Below are 24,112 nucleotides of genomic sequence, written 5' to 3' on the forward strand. Positions count from 1 at the left end.
AGCTCATTGTCTCCTGGGTTCTCTTGGAGCAGCTACTCTAGTCATAGGATTCACTTGTAACTCATGTTTCCCCAATCTTCTGAATCCCTACCTATCACTACTGGACTCAAAATCCAACTCTGTGACTACCCAACATAGCTCAGTCCCTCTTCTGAGCTCCAAAGCATAATTATATGTGAAGAATGATAAGGCGGAGACCTGCTTGTTATCCCCAACCTCTTCTCATCTTCCTTATTAATGAACCTCCAATGCTTAGCTGAGCACTTAGCAACCCAGAATTAATACATTTCTATAAACAACAAGATCCTACTGAATAGCACAGGGAACTAAATTCAATATCCTGGGATAAACCATAGTGGAAAAGAATATAAAAAAGAATGTATATATGTGTATAACTGAGTCACTCTGCTGTACAGCAGAAATTAACACATTGTAAATCAACTATACTTCATAAAAATTTTTTTAATACAAAGAATTAATATATTTCTCATCTTTCCTAGAATTCAGATGTGGCTATGTGACCACATGGGATGTGAACAGAAATAGTATGTATAACTTCTGAGAAGTATCATTAAAGGGAGGGAGTATACCTTTTTTTCTCCTTTCTGCTTCCAGCTGGCTGGAATGCAGAGACAATAACTGGAACTTCAGCAGCTATTCTGGAAAATGAGGTGACCTTAGAAATGAAATCCAGATGAGTGAAGCAAAGAGAAAGAAAGTACCTGGTCACTGAGACTGTGGATCTCAACACAAATTGAATGAGGTCATATAGTGCATTTTCATGCGTGTGCTTCCTTTATTTCAATTAGAATACAACTGCTGGAGGGGAGGAGTCATGCCTTATCCTCCTCTGAATCATGTGCAGGTGCTTAATAAATAACTGATTGATCCTGCTACTACCTCATCCACCACCAAGTCCTTTGTTCAGTCCCTGGTTATTTTTGGAGGGGATTATCCAACTTCTCACAATTGTCCTTGCTATTTCTGGTCTTATAATCTGCCTTATGTGCTACAGCCCAAATCACTTTCCTTATATGTTGCTTCTCCTGCACCAAATTCCCACTTCTCATTGGGTTTCAACTCTGTCTTTCGGTTCATGTTATAAGTCTAAGACACTCCCTTGACTTATTGTCTAACCAGATGCACTTAAAGTCCGCTAGACCACAAGCTCCTGAGCACAGGCATCATCATCACCAGCTTGTTGATCACTGCGGTAGGTGCTCAATAAAGACTGAGCAAACTGAATTTCCCCAGACATATATTCTTCATCCGCTCCCTAAGATTTCTCCTCCATCGTCCTCAGAGATCATCTCCTTCCCAGCCGCCAGCCATGCCCCTCATCCAATTCACAAGGGGAGAAATCCCACCTTCTCTAGCAAATCTGTCATAAGTAAGACTGGGAAGGTTTACACTCTCCCCTAAAAGTGTCTCTACACGTTCCCTAATGCTTTTAGCATGTGTTCATGGAGTTGTGATGTACAGCTAATGTCTCTTCACTTTTTCTTGGGCGTTCAATAAACATCACAAATCTCAAAGAGTGGCTAAACCACAGAATGAGGAGCTACACTGCCCTAGTACGAATCTTGGTTCCACCACTTACTAGTGTGGCCTTGGGAGAGTTATTTAATTTCTATGAGCCTCAGTTTCCTCATCTGTAAAATGGAGGTACAAACAGTACCTACTTCTTAAGGTTGCTATGACAATTAAATAAGTTAGTATACACAAAGCATTTAAATCAGAACTAACTAGGTAATAAATGTTACACATAAAGCTAGCTGTGTTCTTCTTGGTTTTTTGTTTGTTTTTGGTTGGGATTTCTTATTCAACAATTAGCAGAAAATAACTATATGCCCGTCACTAAGCTAGGAGCTAGAGATATAAAAATAAATAACGTAGGATCCCTACATTCAGAAAGTTTATATCCAAGGTAGATCAGCAAGCCAGGGATGAGTGCACACAGTACTGCTGTCAAACAGCAGCATATGGCACTGTGGGGTCCCAGGGAGGAAACGGAACAGAGGAGTCAAGTAAGGCTTCCTGGAAGAAATGCTATAGGATTTACTCTTAAAACATCAAGCAGGAGGAAGTTAGGCAAAAGCAATGAAGCAGGGGAAGATGGTGAAATTCTGGGCAGGGACATGGCATTTGCAAGTACACAGAAGTACAAAACACCATAAAAAGCCCAGGAGTCTCCAAGTGATCTGCAATAACAGAACAAAAGCATATTCGAGGAAATTACAGCAGGCAGGGAATGGCCAGATGACACAAGGTCCTAGGAACTAAGGGTAAATCTGTGGGCATGAGTAGGATACTAATGACACTACCATTAAAATGAAAAATGGAATAATGACAAAAGCTGATGACATTTATTGACAAAACTGAGATGAGAACTCTATATAAATTATCTCATTAATTCTTACAACTAGCCTATGGAGTTAGGACCAAAATCATTCCTATTTAACAAGTGAGGAAACAAAGGCTCGGAAAGGCAGGCCAAGGAACTTGCCCAAGGTCACACAGCTAGTGCGTGATGGAGTTGAGGTTTGAACCCAGGTCTGATCCTGACTTTGTATTCTCACACAATGCCTCCTCTGAGACAACCAATTGTTTTAGCCTTTCTCTGAACCTTTTCGGATTGTATGCATCCTTCAGGGTTAATATGATCAAGGTGCCTCATGAAGCCCCCTTCAAACAACCCAGACCTCTGCACACTCCGTCCCTTGAACCTCTGCAGGGCTACTGCCCTCGCTTCCCATCCACGATTACATGTCATCATTCCTTTAGCATCTTCGGGGCACCATACACTGTGCCAACCGGAAGTCTTGTTTTGTCTGGCAATAACTTTTATATGTTTACCCAAAAAAGGAAAAATTATGGCTTATAAATATCTACTTTGGTCTGAACACTATGCTAGATCTTTTAATTGTTAAGATTTCATGAAAAAACAAAATGATTTCACTCCCATATTGCTACTCATTTTTCACATTCTGTATTATTTCTTGAACTAGACTGTAAGCTTCCTGAGGGCATGGACTTTTCCTTGATCTCACATGTTCCTAGACAATCTGACATAAAGAAGCCTAATAGGTGTTGTGAGTTGCCCGTGTGGCCGCCTGGGGACAGCACTCCACCCCACCCAGTACCACTGGGTCTGGATTTCCAGGAGTCTCGTTATAAACCCAGGAGCTTATCACGAAGTCATAAAACCTAATGAATCCCTTCCTACGTCCAGACTACACGTGGGAGAGGCATGACTCCTGCTTTATGGAAGGACAAACTGAGGCCCAGCACCAGTCATATCAGCTGGGGAGAAGCACTACAAGTCTTATCTCCCCTGGCTTTTCCAATTGCTCTCAAACGGGGGTCCATCTCAGTGCCTCGGAGCACCTCGCCTCTTTGGGGAGGAAACAGAAAGACCCCAGTCTGCTCTTGATCCACAACCCGCCTTCCCAACATTGTCCCTCCCTCATACTTGTTAAGGCCAGAGCTTGACACAGGGGTCATGACTGCCCACACCCCCAACCCCATCTTTGAGTGTCCCAGCCTTTTTGTATCTCATTTGATCGTCCAGCCAGAAACAAAAAACAAAAAACATCTGTTTAGAGGCAGCCTCATAAGAGTTCCCACCCCTTGACCCAGAGAGACTCTGAATCTTGTCTGCTTCTCTCAGTGTCTGGCATTCTGGGTGTCATAACCACTCAGGGCCACAGATGGGGAGGAAAACATTACTGAGCGTCTGTTACACGCCAGGCACTTTTATCACTACTCTCAGTAACCCGTGGAGGTTAAGTGGTGTTATGCCTGTTTAACTGGTGAAAGAATTAAGAATCTGAGACCAACAGGCTTGAAGTCACACCGAATGAGGCAGAACCAAGATTCAAACCCAGATATGTGGCCTCCCACAGAACTTTTGACAGGACATGCCTTTTTCTGCCATATCTTGCCATCTCCTTTCAAAGAAATCAAATCTCCATTTCTAACTTGGAAAGGCCCACCTGGATTTGTCTGACTGACTTTGGTTGATCATTAAACAGTGCTTCCCTGTCCAGCAAGACTGGGTGAAACTAGCTGAACGAGGTATGTGTGCCCGACACCTGAAGTTCAAGGCTTCTGTCTCACAGGAAGAGGGACACCATGCAGAGCAGAAAGCCAAGGGAACTCCCTCTTGGATACTACCAGTGACAATTCCTTCATATCTGAATGGCATTTTAAACATTCAGAGCCATCTATAAATAACGGCATGGGCTTTGCAACAGGGAGAACCTAGATTTGAGTCCTGGTACTTTTCATGAGACAGTGGGAATGTTACTAGACTTCTCTGAACTTCAGTTTCCTCATCTATAAAATGTGAATCACAATCTCTATCTCCTACAAGAATTCAGTGATGGGATGAATGAACGACAAGTATTTTGCATATGGCCTGGCCCAGGAGAAGGGCTCTATAAATGGTAACTGGGATGAGCCACTCCAGGAGTCGCAGGTGATTCAAAGACAGCTTCTAAGCCCATACATAAAACATAATTTCACAGTATTTTAAAATACACAAAAAACAGAGTCTATACATGCAGCTGAACAATATAGGTTAAATATATTTACTTATATGTTTACTAATTTTCTAGGTTAGAGCAGTTGCACATACACCCCTTTGAAAGATAAGACTGAAAATACCAATGGCCACTCAGGGGATTCACAGGAAAGCTAGGACCAGAGTTTGAGGAGAAAGAATTGAGTCACTGACTGACTAAGGTGCTCTGCTGCGTGATCTTTTGAATGAGATTTTTCAAAGAAAGTTGTTTTTAGGGTTCCACCTTATCTCAAGTCCCTCGCTTCCCCGTTGTCTCCTGACTTCCTCAGGTTAAACCTGCGGTCTGCAAAGCTGAGGTTTGATTAACCACAAATCTCTGTTTTCGGTCCCCTCAGCTAACCATTTTTCTCCACAACTCTGTTTCTTCCCTTGTGACCTTGCAGAAGTCCCTGGAGTTGTCCCTCCCAGACACACTAAACGGCTGTGCTGTCTATGGGAATATAGAGAGAGGCATGAGAATGTTTAAGCCTCAAATTTTATTTGACCAATAGACACCGTGCATGCTGAGTTGCTTCAGTTGTGTCCGACTCTGTGAGCCCCCATGGACTGTAGACTGCCAGGCTCCTCTGTCCATGGGATTCTCCAGGCAAGAAAACTGGAGTGGGTTGCCATACCCTCTTCCAGAGGATCTTCCCAACTCAGGAATCGAACCCACAACCCACACGTCTTATGTCTCCTGCATTGGCAGAAGGGTTCTTTACCATTTGCATCACCTGGGAACACACCAATGACTCACTCAAACATGCATTTCTACCTCAAGCTAGAAATCTGAGTGCCATCCTGAATTCCTCCTTTCCCGCTTATCTCCACCTTCCCAATATCAAATTTGATCCATCGAGCTCCCTAAACTTACTCTTTTAAACTATTTGTTGAGTCTCTACCACACAAACCAGCCCTGGTTCGGGCTGCCACCAGCATCATCACACTGTTAGGCATCCACTTGGCTGTCGACCTCCAACTGATTCCCCTCCCACGGCTGCCACACTGACACCTCAAAATCTGATCGTGCCACCCTCCTACCAAAAGCATGATGTGTGGTTCATCCGCTGTGCTGTGCTTAGTCGCTCAGTTGTGACCGACTCTTTGCAACCCCATGGCCTGTAGCCTGCCAGGCTCCTCTGTCCCTGGGATTCTCCCAGCAAGAGTACTGGAGTGGGTTGCCATGTCCTCCTCCAGAGGATCTTCCCAACCCAGGGACTGAACTCAAGTCTCCTGCATTGCAGGCAGATCCTTTATTGTCTGAGACACCAGGGAAGCCCATCCACAGAGCAGTCAAAGTGCTTTCACCACTGTCTGCCTTACACCCTATACTCCAAAAGCCCCGAGCAGCTCCGGAAGGATTCTCTGAGCACATTACGCTCTGTCTCGTCCGGACGCTGCCCCTCTACCTGGAATGCTTTCTCCTCCACACTTCTCTCCAGCTCCTAATTATCCTTTTAGCCAGCAGAGATTTCCTCCTACAGGCAGCATTCCCCAAGCCCTGCTCTGTGCTGCCCAGGTGCTCCTCCCTTTCTACACCATCACACTTCCCAAGCTGAAGACTGCAATTAGATGTTAATGTGTTTGTCTTCCCCTTCAGACTGAACTCCTGGGGGCAGACACTGGCTCGGTCATCTTTATTTCTCTGGCACTTAACACAATCCTAAGTGCTTAGTAAGTGCTTGCTGAGTGAATGAACACCAGGCTGCACTCAGAAGGCTCTGAGCACTGTCATAGCATTCCTCTCCCTTCTTCGTCTCCAGGCGAGGAAGATGACACCTTCACCATTCTCAGTGCGCAGCCTCAGAAGCCCTCCAGAGTACTGAGTGACTCTATACCTAGCCGTGGTGGGATAAGGCCGGAGTAGCCTCTCTGCCCTCTTGCCTCTGAGACAATCAGAAGCAGCCTGCAGTGTTTTATAACACTGTGACACCACCTGACATTTCCCTACAGTCATCCATAGGCAACAAATACTAGATGGTTTCTTTACAATTCCCGGAGGGAATCAACCGAGAAGCCTAATGCCACCAGACACTGTCTAGCCGCCGACCCTTCAACTCCTGAGGTTTTACTCCCAACTTTTAACAAGGGTATTCTGGGGAAATGACAGATAAATGCTTTGGGAGCTCACCAGGACCTGCTGCCCCATAAATGCAGAAGAGACTCTTAATCCCTTACTCACCCACGATGCCAGCAGTAATTAGGCAAGCCCAAAGGGAGCAATTAATAGCTGCTATTGGACCATCAATCTGGAACTCATGCCAGATGCATCAGAAAATAATCTGCAGACGTGAGCACTTTACAAGGGATTTACCAAGTGTCCTGACTGCCAAGGGGGTGAGGATAATGAGTGTTTGTGTGATGCTGATTCTGCTGAGCAGCAAGTGAAAACAAAATAACCACAACCATAAACCAGAAATCTGTCCAAAGGGGCCTAAGCATACTCTGGACACAGACGATTCAAACAAAAATACTCTTTCCCACTTAGCTATCTCTCATCCATCTGTTTTAGAACATTATCTGGGCATCATTCTGAGGGAAGTTTTGAGAAGAAAGGGAGTCTGTGACCCTTTCAGTCTGCAAATGAGCCACCACCACCCCAAAGTTCAGTACAGGAGCACAGGTCTGGACTTCAGTAGGCCTAGGCTGGCTATTCTAGCCTTGGTAAATGCCTAAAAGGCTCTTCAAGTTCCTTCCATGGCTACGCTAGAGATGAAAGGTGCTAAAGGATAGGCCAAGGGCTACATTGGTTCCTGGAGGTCCTAAGGCCTGTGGGGAAGTCATGACAAGGCCAATAACATCAAGAAGGAAAGCAAGCTGATTAATGTGTGGTATGCAATTCAGTGATTTTACAACTTTGAGGTACATAGAACCAGCCTCTTACCCATCAACAATAACCCATATTTCTCAATTAATACCAGATCCCTGACTTTGAGGGCTTCCCAGGTGGTGCTCGTGGTAAAGAACCCACTTGCCAAAGCAGGGCACATAAAAGACACTGGTTTGATCCCTGGGTTCGGGAAGATCCCCTGGAGAAGGGAAACAACAACCCATTCCAGTATTCTTGCCTGGAGAATCCCATGGACAGAGGAGCCTGGTGGGCTACAGTCCATGGCGTCGCGAAGAGTCAGACACAAATGAAGCGACTTAGCAGCCCTGACTTGAAGAGGTTGGTGGACTGAGAATAATATTTCTAGTTAAAATGTACTGAGCACCCCACCACACCAGACATTGCCCTGGACCCTTAAATGTTATTTAAGTCTCCTAAAATCCCTAGAAGCCAAGTACTCTTATCCTGATTAGACAGACATAGAAACTGAGGCTCAAGGAAGTTACAGCACTGGCCCAAGGTCATGGAGCTAATAAACAGCAGAGCTGGGATTCAACTCCAAATCCATGGAGCCCCAGGGTTCTGAAAAAAGGCCTGGCTGGGCAGCAGTCCCAGGCTGAAGGAACCCCAATACCGCTTATAGCTTCCCGGGCCAGACTCCTTAGTCCTCCTCTAGCCCAGAACACACAGTGGCTTCAGGAAATCTTAAGAGAATCAGGCTTGAGAAGCCCTGAAAAGACAAGTATCTATTTACAGTTAATCAGCACCCTGCCCGGCCCTGCAGACAGTTTTGACAAGTGGAGCCAGGAGGAGGCAACCACAGGCTCTGACTGGGCCCACCTGGGGCTAGGAGCCAGCCAGGCCCCTGGATGAGCAGCGTGGACCGGACCCTGCCCGGACGGGCTGTGCTGCCCAGGGACCCCCTGCCCTGGGGGACTCTCAGGAGCTGGGATCCAGAGTCCACAGAGAGCTGTCTTCACCATTTTACTTTTCTCTTGTACTTCAACTCCCCAAATTGCCACTTTACTAAAATATCACCGCTCTTCCTCTCTACCCCTTTAGCTTCTTTTTCTTCATGGCACTTATCCCTACTCAACATTCTATACAGACCTGTGTATGTGTTGATCACTGTCCCCACGAACAACGTGACATCCATGGGGCAAGTCCCTCTGTCTCTTGTTCACTGTGGGACCCCTAATGTCTAAAATGCTAACACTCAATATATTTGTGTTGAGTGAATAAATGAGTGATCACACAATCAAACATTTAAAAATTCTACTTTCGGAACTTCGTGGCAGTCCAGTGGGTAAGAATCCATCTTCCAATCCGGGGACACGGGTTTGATCCCTGGTTGGAGAACTAAGATCCCACATGCCACAGGGAAACTAAGCCACAAGAGTCCACATGCCTCTCGCGTGTCACAACTAAGGCCAGATGCAGCTAAATAAGTGTTTTTTTTAATGTATCACTTATTAAAATGAAAAAATACGTGCTTCCCAATGGGTTATTTGAGAGGCAACTGAATAATGCCAGCTTCCTAGGAAGCCTCATCAAACCTGCTGTTGGACACTAACAACCCTTGCAAATATCTCCCTAAAGCTCACCACCCCCAGGCCCACAAACCCTAACTCACCCAGAGCAGGTACTCCAGGGAGAAAATGGAGCAGCGCCTAGGGAGGAGACACATTTCTCTTCCAGTTAAACACAGCCCAGGAGCTCTGCAAATTAAAAGCTCCCTCTTTACTGAATCCACTCAGCTTTAGTTATAGGTCGCACTTTTTATTTTTGTAACCAGCCAACCCACCAAATTATAGGCTCAGGCCACGGGCAGGCACGCCAAACACTGGGGCCAGCCTAGCAGAGGCACTGCCCTTTCTGGCCTGAGGTGGGTATAGGAAAGAGGGCTGGACACCAGTCAAACCTGAAAGAGCAGAGGGTTCGATCACCCTGCTGGGCAGAGCTGACTGAGGAGCCTGGTCTCACTCAGGCCAACAGGCTGCCCGGAGGAAAGCCAGATTCCAGGATTCTCCACACAGCAGCGACAGTGAACTCTTCACACTATACAACACATTGGGTCACTCCCCAAACTCCTTATCGAGGCTGATAAGGTCCCATGACCTAAGCCCTGATCACCTTTCTTCTACAATCCCTGACGTCTCTTTAGCATCCTTGTTGACCAGTCTGGCATTCCTTCAGTTCCTCAGATGTGCAAAGTTCTTTCCCATCCCAAGGTTTACTCTTTTTTCTTAGAAAACCTACCACTCAGATTTGTATATATGGCTGTGAAGATGAATGGGGGCGGGAGTAGTAGGCACATGGGGCTGGGTCTGCAAGACTGGAGGAGAGACCCCTAAGGAGTCTACTACAGCAGACCAGGCAAGAGATGAGGATGAACTACGGCGGTGGTGGCACACAGAGAGAAGGCAAGAGGAGCACAGCCAAGAGTAGCCCCAGGTGTCCAGCTGGGGTGACTGGCTGGGAGAGGGTGCCATCCCACTGCCCCCCACCCTAGTACAGTGTACAAGAAAACACTAGCAAGCAGAAAGGAGAACACACGCACTGGACACTATGTAATGAGTAGTATGAAATGAACACCTAACATAACAAGGTATTGTTAATTATATAAATTATTTAGTACACGACCACATTCCACTTTAAAGGAAGGCAAGATAAGTTTGGCAAAGGCAAGAATTAGCCCCAAACTTGGCGACTAGAAATAGAAGCATCTATGTTTTTTGAAAGTGAAAGTGTTCATTGTTCAGCTGTGTCGGATTCTTTGTGACCCCATGGGCTGTACGTAGCCCGCCAGGCTCCTCTATCCAAGGAATTCTCCACTGGAGTGGGTTGTCATTTCCTCCTCCAGGGGATCTTCCTGACCCAGGGATTGAACCTGGGTAACTTGCATCACAGGCGGATTCTTTACCGTCTAAGCCATCAGGGAAGCCCTTAGATTTCTCCAATTCAGGGGTGACATTTGGGATCATCTTCCATCCAGTTTTACTTAAATCAAATTATTCAGATTTTCTAACCTGTAAGGACTGAGTGGGTTTTTTTGTTTTCTTGTATATTTCAATCACTCATTGTTACAAGCAAGACCATGAATGGCCAGGAACCATTTATCAACGAATCTCTATTCCCCTCTGAAACTCTGGGCAGGAAGGCCTCCAGAGCCTTTTCTAACAATCAGGGGCTCTTCAGACCAAACTCTCTATGAACTGGCCAACTGTTCTGATCCAAGCTCACGTCTGTGTCTAGAGCTAGGATCTTCTACCCTGACAGGTGGGTCTCCTGGCTGCCCTTCATAGATCTGGCTCATTCCTCCTCTTTACTCCCCTCCCATTCTGCTCTAGCCTTCCGCTTCCTCTCTCCTAATCCACACCTGTCCCCTTTAAGGCCTGACTTCAAGTCCACTTCCTTCTGAGAGCACTGCCTGATTAGCAATCCTAGGCCATGCTAATCCTTCCCTAACCCTCTAGTCCTTCTGTGCTTGGAGCTATGCGGCCCCTCATCACCTCATGATCTCATTTGGTCTTCTCAAAAAACATGTGACTGGGCAAGACAAACAGTAACCCCACGTTATAGATAAAATTACTGAGGCACACAGAGAACCTCACAGATAACCCGAGGACATGTACTTGTTTTAATTCTCTAGTCATTCAAAGTACAGCTCTAAATGCATATTTTATCTTTCCAATTATCTTCTATTTTTTGGTATTCTCCAAAGCACTCAAGAAAGTGTTGTATATACAGCGGGCACCTAAGACCTATTTTCTTAGTAAAGCAAGATAGGAAGGAAAATTAGATGAACGTAGAGTCTCTCATAGATCCCAAGGCTGCCTCTGGCCTTCATTTAAAGGGGAGTGTTGGTTACATTCTCTCCTAACAACCTGTTCTTTGCCTTCCAAGGACATACGATTTGTAATTAAGTACTTATTCATTTAATATCTGCATTCCCATAAACTCCATGAAGGCAGAGGTGATATATGTTTTTCACCACTGTATACCCAGTGGTATCACTGGCACAGAGTAAATGAAGAAGGAAACATTTGTTGGACAGTGAATGTCCTACAGGATAGCTGGGATTCAAACCCAAACCTGGCTGGGATTCTGAAGCCCAGACCTTCCCACCACACCTCTCAGCAAAAGATGACTTGTCCTACTTCCCCTGATTTCTGTTGTAATGTACACAATCCCCACCAAAACAATACTGAAGGCGAGGGAGGTGCTGACCCCAGAAAGAGAAGGAGATTGTGGTTAAGGATGTGGGTTTTGGAGTCAAACTGCTTAGATTCAAATTCTGACTTCACCACCTACCAGCTGTGTGATCCTAGGTGAGCTATTTAGCCTTCTTGGACGTCCATTTCCTCATCTATAAAATGGAGATAATAATAACTACTTCATAAAGTTGTGGAGATTAAATGAGATAACGTGTATAAAGAGTCTGCCAGGTGACCAGCCTACCATTAGCACACAACAAACATTAGCTGTGAAAATGATGAGCTATTCGTGTTTCTGGGAGACTAGAATCTAGAGAACACAGTTTCCTAAGTCAGTTCCCAGCTGCTGAACTGACTTAACTTTGAGAAGCTTAGCTGCAGTGAAGCCCAGAGCTCATGTTTATTCTCTTTGCTAACTTCATCTGCTAAAGCTCTGCTGAGGCTGGAGGTGCAGCTTTCAATAGCCTAGAAATGAAAGAGGCTAAAAATACACAACCTGCCTGTGTCTAGGGGACCGAGATTGTGCCTACATTTATGAATTTAAAATACAGCCTCAGGGAATAAGGGCATCTCTTAGGATTCTTCCTACTATGAAAACTAGTGCCAACCTCAGTACAGAGCAGGGAATGACCCCAGTGGTGTCCTTTCTTCCTCCTGCTCTCTTCTTTTGGATCAGTGCAGAGAGACAGGAGCTTTCTTTTTTGCAGCACAAGTTGAATCTTCCTCCCCTATTTTTATTCCTCCTTTTCCCTTAAAAGAGGAACAAATATGTGGATATGTGTAGCTTAAAAAATTAATCAACTCAAAAGCTTATAGAATAAAAAGGAATCACTGTTTGGTCCCCAACTCTATCCATCCCCCTCCACAGGTAACCACAGGAACCCACAACTTGGTATTGATTGTTCCAGGCCTTTTTTTCTATACATTTACATACAAACATGTTGCTTTATAAAGCATTATATGTAGTTTTCTTTTAATTCCCCTTTTAGACTATTATATTTACACACACACACATATCTTGGAGATTCCCATCAGCCACAACCATTTATTGAGGGCCTACCCAGTGCCAGGTATTGGGGTGGATAGTGATAAGCATACAGAAAGTCTCTACCCTCATGGAATCAACAGTGGGGAGACAGATAATAAACAATTAAACAAAGAATTTTAAAATAGAAAATGATACAAAAGAAGTTAATAGGATGCTAAGATAGAGAATAATAAGGAAGAGAGGCCTCTCTGAGAGGTGATATTATAAAAACTGAGCCCTGAAGCATAAACTAGATTGAACCATTTGAAAATCCAAGGACAAGACATTCCTGGAGAGGAAACAGCTTGTGCAAAGGCCCTGAGACAAGGAAGGAACTTGTCCTAACTCAAGGAAGGCTAATGTGGAGGCTAGCAATCAGGAGGGCGAGTAAGGTTAAAGAAGTCAGCAGGAGCCAAAATAATGCACTCTTAGGGGCCAAAGCCAGGAGTTTGCTGTTTTTTCCTTCAAGAAGGAAACCATTAAAAAGATTTCTCGGTAGGAAATGATGCTATTTGACTTGTAGTTTAAATTTGGCTGCTTTGTGGAAAATGGATGTGAGGATGGAGAAAGGGACAGTGGAAGAAATCGGGAGGCCAATTTGTTGGGTGTAATACAAGTCAGAGTTGATACTGGCTTGGACTGAGGCAGTAGAGATAGAATGTGTAGATCTGAGACATATTTTCGGAGATGGAACTGGCAGGGTAATAGAGTGGGTATGGAGAAAGCAGAAGGAAAAATGAAGGATAACTCCCTGTATTTGCCCAAAGTAACCAGATGAACGGTAAAGGAATAGATATGGACAGGAAATGGACAATCAGGTTTCTCCCAGATGTTTATTGTAAACAATGCTGTCCTGAGGATCTTTTCCATGCACCTTCATGCACATGCATAAACAATTCTGTAAGACAGCTTCCTAGATATGAGATGACCAAGTTAAAGGGCATGCACATATGAAATCAGTAGACCCTACAAAATACCTTCTAAAATGTCTGTACCAAATTACACTACCCCTAACGGTGTATTAATGTACTATTAGTGACAAACATGTCGTTGTGTTAGTCACTCAGTTGTGTCTGACTCTTTGCGACCCCATGAACTGTAGCCCACCAGGCTGTTCTGTCCATGGAATTCTCCAGGCAAGAATATGGAAGTGGGTAGCCATTCCTTTTTCTAGGGGATCTTCCCGACCCAGGGATCGAACCTGGGTCTCCTGTGTTGCAGGCAGATTCTTTACCATTTGAATCATCAGGGGAGCCCAATGACAACCACAGATGCTGTCAATCTTTAAATTTTGCCCTGATGATGAGTATATAAGTGTATCATCGAAATATTCATTTCTTTGATTTCTAATGAGATTAAATTTTCTTTAACTTTTAATTGTATAACTAACACATAAATATATTCTCCTTGTAAGAAACGTCAACATAATATATAAACCTAAATTCCCTTTGACTTTCCTGTTCTTCCTATTATGATTCCTTCCCTGCATTTCACAGGTATTCATTATTAGACTTATTTGTATTCTTCCAGAAAATTTTCTCTGTTCTTTAAAATCTATATGAGCATCTTTTAGAAGCTGTATTTCTATCAATCCTTTTAGCATGAACAAAAATATCTAAACAAAAATTTTTACTTAAGGCCTCTAAGTGACATTTAAGCTGAGACCTTCTCCAGGTTAGTTAACTCCTCTGAGTCCTGGTTTCATCACCTGTACAACAGACATAAAATAACTAACACATTTAATGAGATAATTCGTGTAAAAGTATGTGGCATATACCCAAAAAATGTTGAATTCTTTCCTTAAGCTATACGAGTTAAGTCTAGGCATTTGGTGGAGCAGAAACCGAGCCACTCCTATAAGGGTGAGATGGTAGACTCCACCCAGAAAAAACATTCTTAACACTGTCCTGAAAAAAAATTTTTTTTTTCATAATAAATAAAGCCCTCCAAGGATCTGAACTTTTCTTCACAAAATTTTGGTATGAAATATTCTGAGCAGTCAATAAAAGCAAAGGTCTTTTTTGTTTTTCTTGGCAAGGTAGAAAGCAAAAGGATTTACTCATAGAAGTAACTGCTAGAAACTGTATGTCAAAAATCCCCTTTAAGGCATGCCCAGGGAAGCCACAACCGCCTGGATTTCCCCAGAGACCTTAGGCCTGTGGGAGAGATCTGCAGATTGGGCAGGTAATACCTACAAACACAGGGAGATGACCTAACCTTAGGGCCTCACTGCAAGGATGCCCCTGGTTCCCCTGGCTTGTCAAAGTACATCCTGCCATCCCTACCTGGATGTTCCTGGAGGTTGAGGGTCTGGCTCAAAGGGGCAGACCTCACCACAAAGTATCCTTAGTCAAAGTTAAGATGTCCAGGGACCAGAATATCTCCCTCTGAATGGCAGTCAACCACGTTTCAACACGCTCTCTTTTTGGATCCACCAACAAAGGCATCCTTTTATCTGAACTGATAAACGACTCCTTTCCTCTTATAAAAATATTGAGTACTGTCTGTATGAAGGAGCTCCTACAGTGGCTTCTCCTCGTCTCCCTTCCTATTCCTCTAGGCTCAAAGCCAGGGGTTCCCTAGCAGACCCAAGAATGGGTTTAAAACCCTAAAGGGCTGTGTGCACGCCTAGAATTAGGAGTCACAAATTTAAGTGGATTTTCAAAAGGGTCCTTTACTCAAAAGATCCAGAAACACTGTTTAAAGAGCTCTTAAACATATTCCCAACCTAAAAGAACACTTCTCCTGGCTTGAGGAGCTAATGGGGTTAGTAAAGGTCAACAGTGAAATGTGTACTCCAAATTGCTCCTTGACAAGTTGTAGGATAGAACTCACAGTACAGAAGGAACCAGGGAATCCGCCCTTAAACCTATAGACAGAGGTAATAAAAAGATGGGAGGTCCAGCTCTTCCTTGAAGGTGTACCAGGAAATGGGAAAACCATGAGAAAAACGAAAAAACTGTTGCTCTGCCTTTACTTTTACTGCCCTTAAAGCTTCATCCCCAACTGGAACACAAAACAACGAGGTACAGATCAACAGAAGATAATTCTCAGCAGAAGTGCTATTAGCATTTTGGGTAGGATCATTCTTTATTGTGTGGGACTGACCCAAACACTGTGGGATGTTTAATATTCCTAGTCGTTGGGCACTAAATGTCAAAAGCCACCCCCATCTCCCCTAGTCAGTGTGATACCAAAACATCCTCACTTACCAAAAACTCCCCCTGGCACAATACCTCCCCCATCTGAAAACCACATTAAGAGGCGGTATACAGTGGGTAATGTATATGCCACAGACATTTAACTGTAGAACCTTTACAGATTACACAGTATTTTCACTATGTTGTCTACTTTAACCATCTTCAAAACCTCGTAAAGTAGGTATAATCATTTCATAAAGATGAGACTTGAATCAGAAAAGTTATAGACTTTGCCAATGGTCATCAGTTGGGGGAAGAAAACAGGCTATCAAGCTGGATCAGAACCCAAGTTTCCTGATTCCAAAACTGGTGCTTTTTCTTTCAAAATAACATGTTTTTAAGGCTTCATGGGAAATACTGGGAGGATCTAGGGGCTGGCTTCCCAGCTCCCTGCAAGGAAGCTGGCAAAAACTGAGAGGAAACTAACTCTGCTCTAAACTGTAGATAGTTTGTAAAACTAGATAACCATCTCTGAAAGTACCCAAACACCAGGCTCAGGCCCTGCTCTTCCTTAGAGAGGGGCTGAGCAATCAGAGGAGGGCTGTGACACTCTAGTCTAGATCTGAGTGGAAATGAGCGAGCACGGGAGGAGGAAAGTGCATCACTTCCTCCTTCGTGTTTTCAGGGCTGACCATCAGCCCAGCCAGCCCTGGGAATAACCTGGGAGAAGGGGAGAAGGTGGTACAAGGAGGGAACAAGGAAAGAGATGAGGACAAGAACTGAACCTTCATGGGAATTCAACAGCCTAAATCCTTCCTCTACTTGCAAAACTAGTCACATAAATAATTCTGCTCTCCCCCTGTGGTTCTGAATATTACTTAGAACACCCTTCAAGTACCTCAAAGCACTTTATAAACTGAGAAGAATATGCATATTAGTAAAGGGAGTGGGGAAAACTGTTTCCCCAAAACCTATCCAGGTCCTCCTCTACCTAACACACAAACTCCCAACCCACAATTTTGTTGTGAAGTGATGAAGACAGAAAGCATAAGAGAGTCTGGGAAGAGGATTCAGAAAGATGAAAACAGAAGAAGTATAGAGGAGGGTGGGAGGCGAAGACAACCAGAGTATCTCAAAGACAAGAGGCGGCCTGATACCTTTACATCTTTCCTGGGGGACGCATTCTCCCGTGCAAGGAAAACAAGATATAAAAATGTGGCTCTGCTGAGGGAGGCAAAGACAGACTGGAGATGGGAACTCGGGAATTCTAGCTGCCTAGTTCATCTCTATTCTGGAACCTTCTTCTTCGTGGATGACAACCTTAATACCCTACGTTTCCATACGGTGCTATTCAGAGAGGGGACTCTCAAGTACGCGGCAAGAAGCAGAGGGTGGGGGCTGTGTGGAGACAGCACCCTCTCTTATCTTCAAAGAAAAAGATCCTTCCTCTTCTCTGAAGAGCATTTCCGAACTGGAATGAACCCCCAGCCTTTCCCTGGCACTGCTTCAACTCAGCTCCGACTTGGGAGAAACATTTCCCCGGAATGGAGGTGAGCAGCCTGGCTGACCAGAACACACGCTGGCTTCAGGCGGCCAGGGCTGCTGTCCCCTGGGCCTTCTGCACTCGGCTCCGGGGCAGATTCTTTGGTTTCGACCACAGAACTGGGGCCCTGGCTCCGTCCAGCCTTCCCAGGCAACCCCAGGGGCAGGGGAGGATCTGTGGTCTCATTTCCTCTCCACCTTGGCTTCTTTTTTCACTTCACTGAAGATTAGCTATTTCCACCACAGCCGGTTCCTGCTCTCACCAGTGCAGCAGTTGTTTCCCCACAGACGCAGCCATGAAGCGCTGGTGCGGCTGCCACCTGGACCGCCCCCGCTGCAGCCACAGATCCCAGAGGTCCTGAGCTAAAGGGCTTTCTCATCCCAGATAAAAAAGCAGGGAGAAGAAATTAAGGGGCAAGAAGCAATTCTAAGAACTCCCCAGCGGATATACTAGTACCCCTTTTATCGTTATTTTAATCTTACATTATAGTTATATACGCTCTTTCATACACGCAAAATATTTTATAATGAAAAAGTATAGAAAGTGTATACATTTTTTTCTACAGAAATATGTATATATAATAAAATCCCCAACAGAGAACTAAGAACACATATAAAAGATGGCCAAAACACTTATGAGGAAATGTTCAAAGAAATGCAAATTAGAACAAGCTACTACTAATACTACAAGATACTACAAGATACTGGCTAATTAAATTGGCAAAAGTATTTAAAGTTAAACTATTCAGTCATGATTAGCTTATCAAGAAAGGAGACACATGATCAGTGGAAAAGCCAACTGGTACAACCTTTTCAGAAGGCATATTTCTCAAAGGCCTTTGATCCAGTAATTTCTCTTCCAGCAATTTATCCCAAGGAAATAGAGATGCACACAAATATTTATGCACAGAAAATTCATCACAGTGTTAATTATAGTAACAAAAAGGAGAGAGAGAGGAAATATAAGGCATTAATAAAATACTATATTATGGAATATTCTGCAGATATGAAATCACGATACTGAAGAATAAACAAATGAAAAAATGCTTAAAATAGTCAAATTAAAAATCAATTTACAAAACAATATGCACAGTATGACTAATTGTTAAAATATAAGTACATCAAAATGTTAAAAGTAAATGGAGAGATTATAGGTGATTTTAATTCTCTTATTTATATTTTTTATGTATTTTATACTTTACAAACTTTTTACTTCTAAATTTGCTTAAAAAGTGTTTTATTTTCATAATCTGGAGAAAAGAAGCTATTCTCAACCCTCCTCCCTCCCTTTAAAGACACTCACATGCATTAATCTCTTTTTTAAAAAAATCATTTGGAACATATTTAGGACCTGAAAAACATTATTTCCTACAATCTGGCAAGATCAATTTTGGGTTTCTATCCCAAAGAAAACTCTACTGAAAATGTACACCAAGATATTCATCACAACACTGTTCATGCCGGCAAACAGAAGCAAACAAATGTCCAACAATAGGAGGAGAGTTAACAATAGTACATTCACTTGATGGACCATTGTGCAAGCATTTAAAAATGTTTACAGTGACTAGCCTGGGAAAACTACTGAAATAACAAAAGCGAAAAAAAAAAAAAGCCATATTGGATAAATATGTATGTATACACACACACACTACTATCACAACATTGTATTGATACAAAACTCTACACAGAGAAACAAATATGAAAACTTTTAGAACACGTCTCCATTTGCTAAAGGAATGGAGAAAATCTGGACTTTTTCCTTTAATCTAAATTATAAATTGCCCAAACATTTTTTTTTAGAGAATGAGTATTACTTTAAGAAAAAAAAGAAAAAAAGGTTGAATCTCCTTACGAGCAATGAAACATCCTCAAATCACAAGGAGTCCACTGCATCAGTTCCATCCCTCTCCCACCCAGCCCTACACCTCCCCAGTCTAAAGCAGGGTCACATGGAAAAGTCTAGGAATTAGGCTCCTCTCTGTGGCCTAGGGTCTTCTAAATGGGGTCTCTTAACAAGGGGGTTCCTCTGGCCAGAGCTGCTGTCAAGAGCCTTTTCCCTCCCCCAAGTTCTATCCCAGCCTGAACTAATTCACCACAATCCCCAAGGCTGGGAAAAACATTTCCACCATGGCGATTTGGAACTTGATATTTAGTCCAAGTTTTTTCCAGCCCCTTTCTATGTCAAAGGAGGCCTCTCAAAGTCTCTTGACAACTAGCACCCAGGCCAGTTTAGCTCCCACATCAATGCTACACTTCTAGCAAAACCCCAAGTCATCAGTCATCACCAGGGAAATGTGAAAGGAGGGGCCATGGCAGGGACAGGCTCTCACACAGCCCCTCCCTCGTGCCCTGAGAGCCTCCTCTTGCGGAATACCCAGGGCTTTTTCTGGCATCAGAACCTTTAGACTTCATCTCAAATCTGTAATAAGCTAGCAAATAGAAAAATCAGGGTGCAAACAAGAAAAGCTATCCTTTCAAGACCATTAAAGCTCGCTGTCTCCCCTCTCTACGCCAGCACTGGCCAGCATACTAGCTTCTGACCAACTAAGATTGGGTAGTAATCCAGCCAGGACCAAAACACAGAAGGGGGCCTTACCAGACCAGAGATTGGCTCTCATCCTGGTGTTAATAAAGAGGAGCTCCAATAACTGCCCATCCTAAACTCTCAGTTCTCAACAGAATAGGCGCTGCTGTCAAGACATGGGGTAAGGGAGGATCCCAAGGAAACAGTGTAACATACATAGCAGCTTCACAGCCTTTTTAATATGAGGGCACATCTAGAAAATAATACTGTTTGTACTATACACAGAATAAATGGTGGAAGCTGATCCAGCCAGAGGGGATCCATCCGGGATGTCAGCTGCCCCCAGAGCAAAGAAGGGCAGCATCTCAGCATACCAGGAGGAAAGCCCCAGGGGAGGACACTGGACTGGGGCAGCACTCTTGGGAACAATGTCCTGCACAAATCACCTCATGGCTTCAGACCTGAGTTCTCCAACCTCAGCTGACAGATTGTGGGTCAGATCACGTGTCTGCACCAAAAAGCAGGGAGCCTGTGGTCTTGACTCAGCAGTGATACAACTTCCCCAGCCAGGGTGTTTTTCAGGGGGGGGTTTCCATAGATATATTGGGACTGGGGACGCCCTCCATGTGACAGCAGCAGCATATCCTGGGACTGGCTGTACATAATGGGGTAACTGGTTTCATCAGATTTCTGAACTGAAAATACTTTTCTGGGAATACAAGTGCTCTCAGATCTGAGTCATAGCTGAGAGTTACACATTTAAAAACTACCATTTACTGAGCATATAGTAGATGCCAGACTATGCTAACTAAGGACTTAACTTCTAGTTTTGTTAAATTCACACAATAACCTCATGTGGGAAATACTATTACTATCTTCATTTATAAGAGGAACCTGGGACTTACAGAGATTAAGTAACCTGCTGGAGGTCAAATACTTTTCTAACTGGAGACTGTGAGGAGCCATATATGAGCCCATTTTGACTTGAAAATGCATATGCTTAACCAGGACACCAGCGCATCACCTCAGCAAAACCAACAAATAACTTTTTCATAAACCACGTCAATCACAGTGAGGCTGACAATCTGGGAAAGAAAATGGTGAAAAAGGAGCAACCTGTCACACAATCAAAAAAAGAAACAAATCTATATTGAGAACCAGGTGCTAAGCACTTTATATACATACTTCACTTAATTCTCAAAATCCCACCAGCATGGGAATCATTTGCCCCATTGTACAGATGAAAAAAATCTAGGCTCAGAGAGGTTAAGACAATTGCTAAGTCAGAGCCCCTGCCTTTTCTACTTTACTAAGCTTATCCTCGCTGTTAGGATATACACCTGAGCCTGTTCCAGGGTCAAACAGCTAATAGCCAATGGAGTTCCCAAAGGATAGTGGAAAGGGCATGTTTTAGGAACAGAGGAAAAAGGGATCTTTAAGAGCCCCCGAGAAGAACTGAAATCTCCAAGAAAGCATGATTTCCATGTGTTGGAAAAATGAGGTAAAATTCCCTCTTTTCTTAAGACAACTAGCCCCGGGCCTGCCCTGTCCCAGCTCCCCATCAGCAGTAGAAAGATCAAAACAAAAGCAACAAGGAAACAAATCAAAACTTTATACAGAAAAGAAGGCTTGTGAGTGGGTGGTCAGGTCTCTGGCTTGACCTGGGCTTGCTGGCTAGTAATCAGGATACCTTGTACATTTTGTGAATATTAAGCCATTAACCTGCCAACTAAACAAACGTGTCAACCAAACCCCCAAGAGGACATGACCAACTCTGGTTTTGAGCTCTCACAACAACCAGCCTGGTAGCCCCTACCTAAGGCAGCCCCCAATCAGTCCACCTTTGAACAGCCCTTTCTCTCCAGTTCTGTAGCTACCTCATGCCACTGGGGGGTTTTCACACCCTTAGTGGAGTGCAGATTCCCTCCTACTCTTTTCCCCAACAGTTGAGCTCTTGTTCTCAAGGGCACCAAATCCCAGGCTCTCCTCCTCAGCCTCTGAGATGGCCTCAGCACATTAGTAATCACTGACTCACCCCATCCCCCTGAAGAGGCTAGGGGAAATGCAGAGGGCCACAGGATGTGTGGCTCAGATCCCTCAGGCCCTTCACAGAGCTGATGGGCAAGAGAGGTGCCAGCTTCCCTTTGGAACTCCGTGGACCCTCTCTGATCCCGCTACGGTGCCAATGGGCTGATGTCAGGCTCTGCACCATTGGAGAGGCCAGGATCTCTAGACAGCTTCACTGATGCCAACAGATCTAATCTGCCTATTCCAAAGCAGATGAAATCCAATAAGGCTGCTAAGTCCACAACTTATCCCTCCTCACAGGCAAAGGCAAAGTCAGCCTTTCTGGCCACAGTAACAATAAAGGCAGCATTGGCACTGCCTCTAACAGAGTTCTTGGAGCAACTGGGAACTATTTCCCCAAGTTTCTCTAAGATTTACCTCTGTTAGCAAATGTTCCATCACCTAGTTCACTTTCTCCAAAATATCATTTTTAGCTCCAACATATTCTCTGTCTCCATCTCAGTGATATCAATCAGATCCTCTGGTTCCAGACAGCCACTAACATCAATGTCCAATCTCCACATCAAAGGAGGGTCCCAAAGTCAGCCCTAAAACCTCACTCATACAGATCACTTAGGAACCTACAGAAAGACTAAAAAGAAGCACAGGCACAAAACAAAAACCAACCACTAGGGCTTAACATAAAAAGGGGGGTTGTGGGGGAGGCAGGATGGTTTGTGTATTGTTTCAATTGGAAAAATACACTAGTGAAATGGTTTATCCACATGTTCAGCCCTTTTAGGCAAACCCACTGTAACTTTGCAGGATGCCTGCAGGCCGTTCTGAAAATAAGTAGAATGGCATCACTCTTTATTCCACCCCCTTCACGAGCTGCCAGCCCCTCTCCATTCCCCCTCCTCTCCCCTAAACATCTGGTCTGGGCTGGGAGTAGGACCCACTCCCTGGAAAGCCTCCATGTTAACACGAGAGGCGGTCTCCCCAGAGAACCCGGACTGAGGCTGAGGAATGGGCCGGCCCAGAGCTTCTGAATTCCCCCTCTCCCGCCAAAGATTTAGAAATGAGAATCCCAGGGATCTGGGGAGACTGTCAAGGAAGTGGGGAGAAGTGCGAAGGGCGGCAGAAGGGGGAGAGAAGAGGAAGAACTCTGGATACTGGGGCGGTCCCGGGTTAGGGACCCCTCCTCCTAAGTGTCTAGAGGTAGAGGCTTCGCTTGGGAGGTCCCCGACGGGGCTGCTCAGCGCCTGGAAAGGCGCTGGGGGTCGAGGGCCATTGGGGATCCTGACTGAAGGGGTGGGCCGGACCGAGGAATCCGGGCAAAGTCCCCCCCGGGGCGCTGAGATCGGGGCTTGAGCGGGGGTGGGGGGGGGGGGCGGTAGGAGGGGGAAGGGACAGGATCGGCTCTCACCAGCACCAAGGCGAACCTCTCTTCCAGCTCACAGGGCTCCGGCATCGGCATCTTGCCAGGCGGCGGCAGGAGCGAGACAGAGGAGGGCTCGCCCGGGCCCCCCTCGGCGCTCTCCAGGTTGCCCATCGCGGCGGGGCCCCCTTGGGGGCCTCAGCCCCCCCACCTCCACGCCCGGGGCTCCTGGGCACGGCCGCTCGGACCCAGCTCTTCCCTCAGTGCCAGCTACCCCGGTCCCTACTCCTCCGCCGGGTCGGGGGCTCCTCGGGGTCCGACAGGAGGCGGTGCAGCGGATAGCTGCACCGCAGCGACAGGCACCGCGGCCACGGCTCTCGCTCACACCCGCCGCCTAGCCGATCTCAGCGCGCCGCCCCGGCGCTGCCCCTCCCCGCCCCCCGCGCTCTTTCCCTCCCCCCAACACTTCGCTTCCTCCCACCCACTCCGGGCCAGGACTCTTGCTTCCCCCCGAGCGCCGACTGCAGCCGCGCGCCGCGCGCCCCATTCATGCAGACCCCGCCTCTCGCCCACGGGCCTCCCTGGCGCCCCGCCCCGCCCCGCCCCCGCCTGCGTCCGATTGACTGCAGCAACTGCCAATCACAGCGCCTCCTGCCCACTCTTTCTCCGACTCCCTCCCGGCGGCCTCGCGCCTGGCACTTGGCGCGCCCTGGCGGCCCTGGTGCGTATCTAATCACCGCAGTTGCTGAGGGCGTGAGGTGTGTCGGCTTGGGCGCGGAAAGCGGCCGTTTTCCACAACAGCTCATAATATACACAAATAAGTAAGGTATAGGGCACATTGTGAAAAAAATAACTACAAGAGAAGTAGAAACAAGTAGGATGC

The 24,112-nt window shown here is 45.4% G+C and overlaps 1 protein-coding gene across 6 annotated transcripts in view; it reads right to left on the minus strand.

Moving 5' to 3' along the window:
* Positions 1-23,668, minus strand: part of FMNL3 (formin like 3) — a 51,514-nt gene extending 27,846 nt beyond the window's left edge. For 3 of the 6 annotated variants that reach the window (XM_027542791.1, XM_027542790.1, XM_027542788.1), the window contains exon 1: positions 23,278-23,646. In XM_027542791.1, the coding sequence (XP_027398592.1) occupies positions 23,278-23,403 (126 nt within the window). In that variant the 5' untranslated portion in view covers positions 23,404-23,646. Of the gene's footprint in view, positions 1-23,277 lie in introns of all 6 variants that reach the window. The other 3 variants (XM_027542787.1, XM_027542792.1, XM_027542786.1) reach the window with 2 other exon arrangements.
* Positions 23,669-24,112: the final 444 nt, after the last annotated feature.

This window comes from Bos indicus x Bos taurus, chromosome 5 (assembly GCF_003369695.1).
Source record: "Bos indicus x Bos taurus breed Angus x Brahman F1 hybrid chromosome 5, Bos_hybrid_MaternalHap_v2.0, whole genome shotgun sequence".
Classification (NCBI taxonomy): domain Eukaryota; kingdom Metazoa; phylum Chordata; class Mammalia; order Artiodactyla; family Bovidae; genus Bos; species Bos indicus x Bos taurus.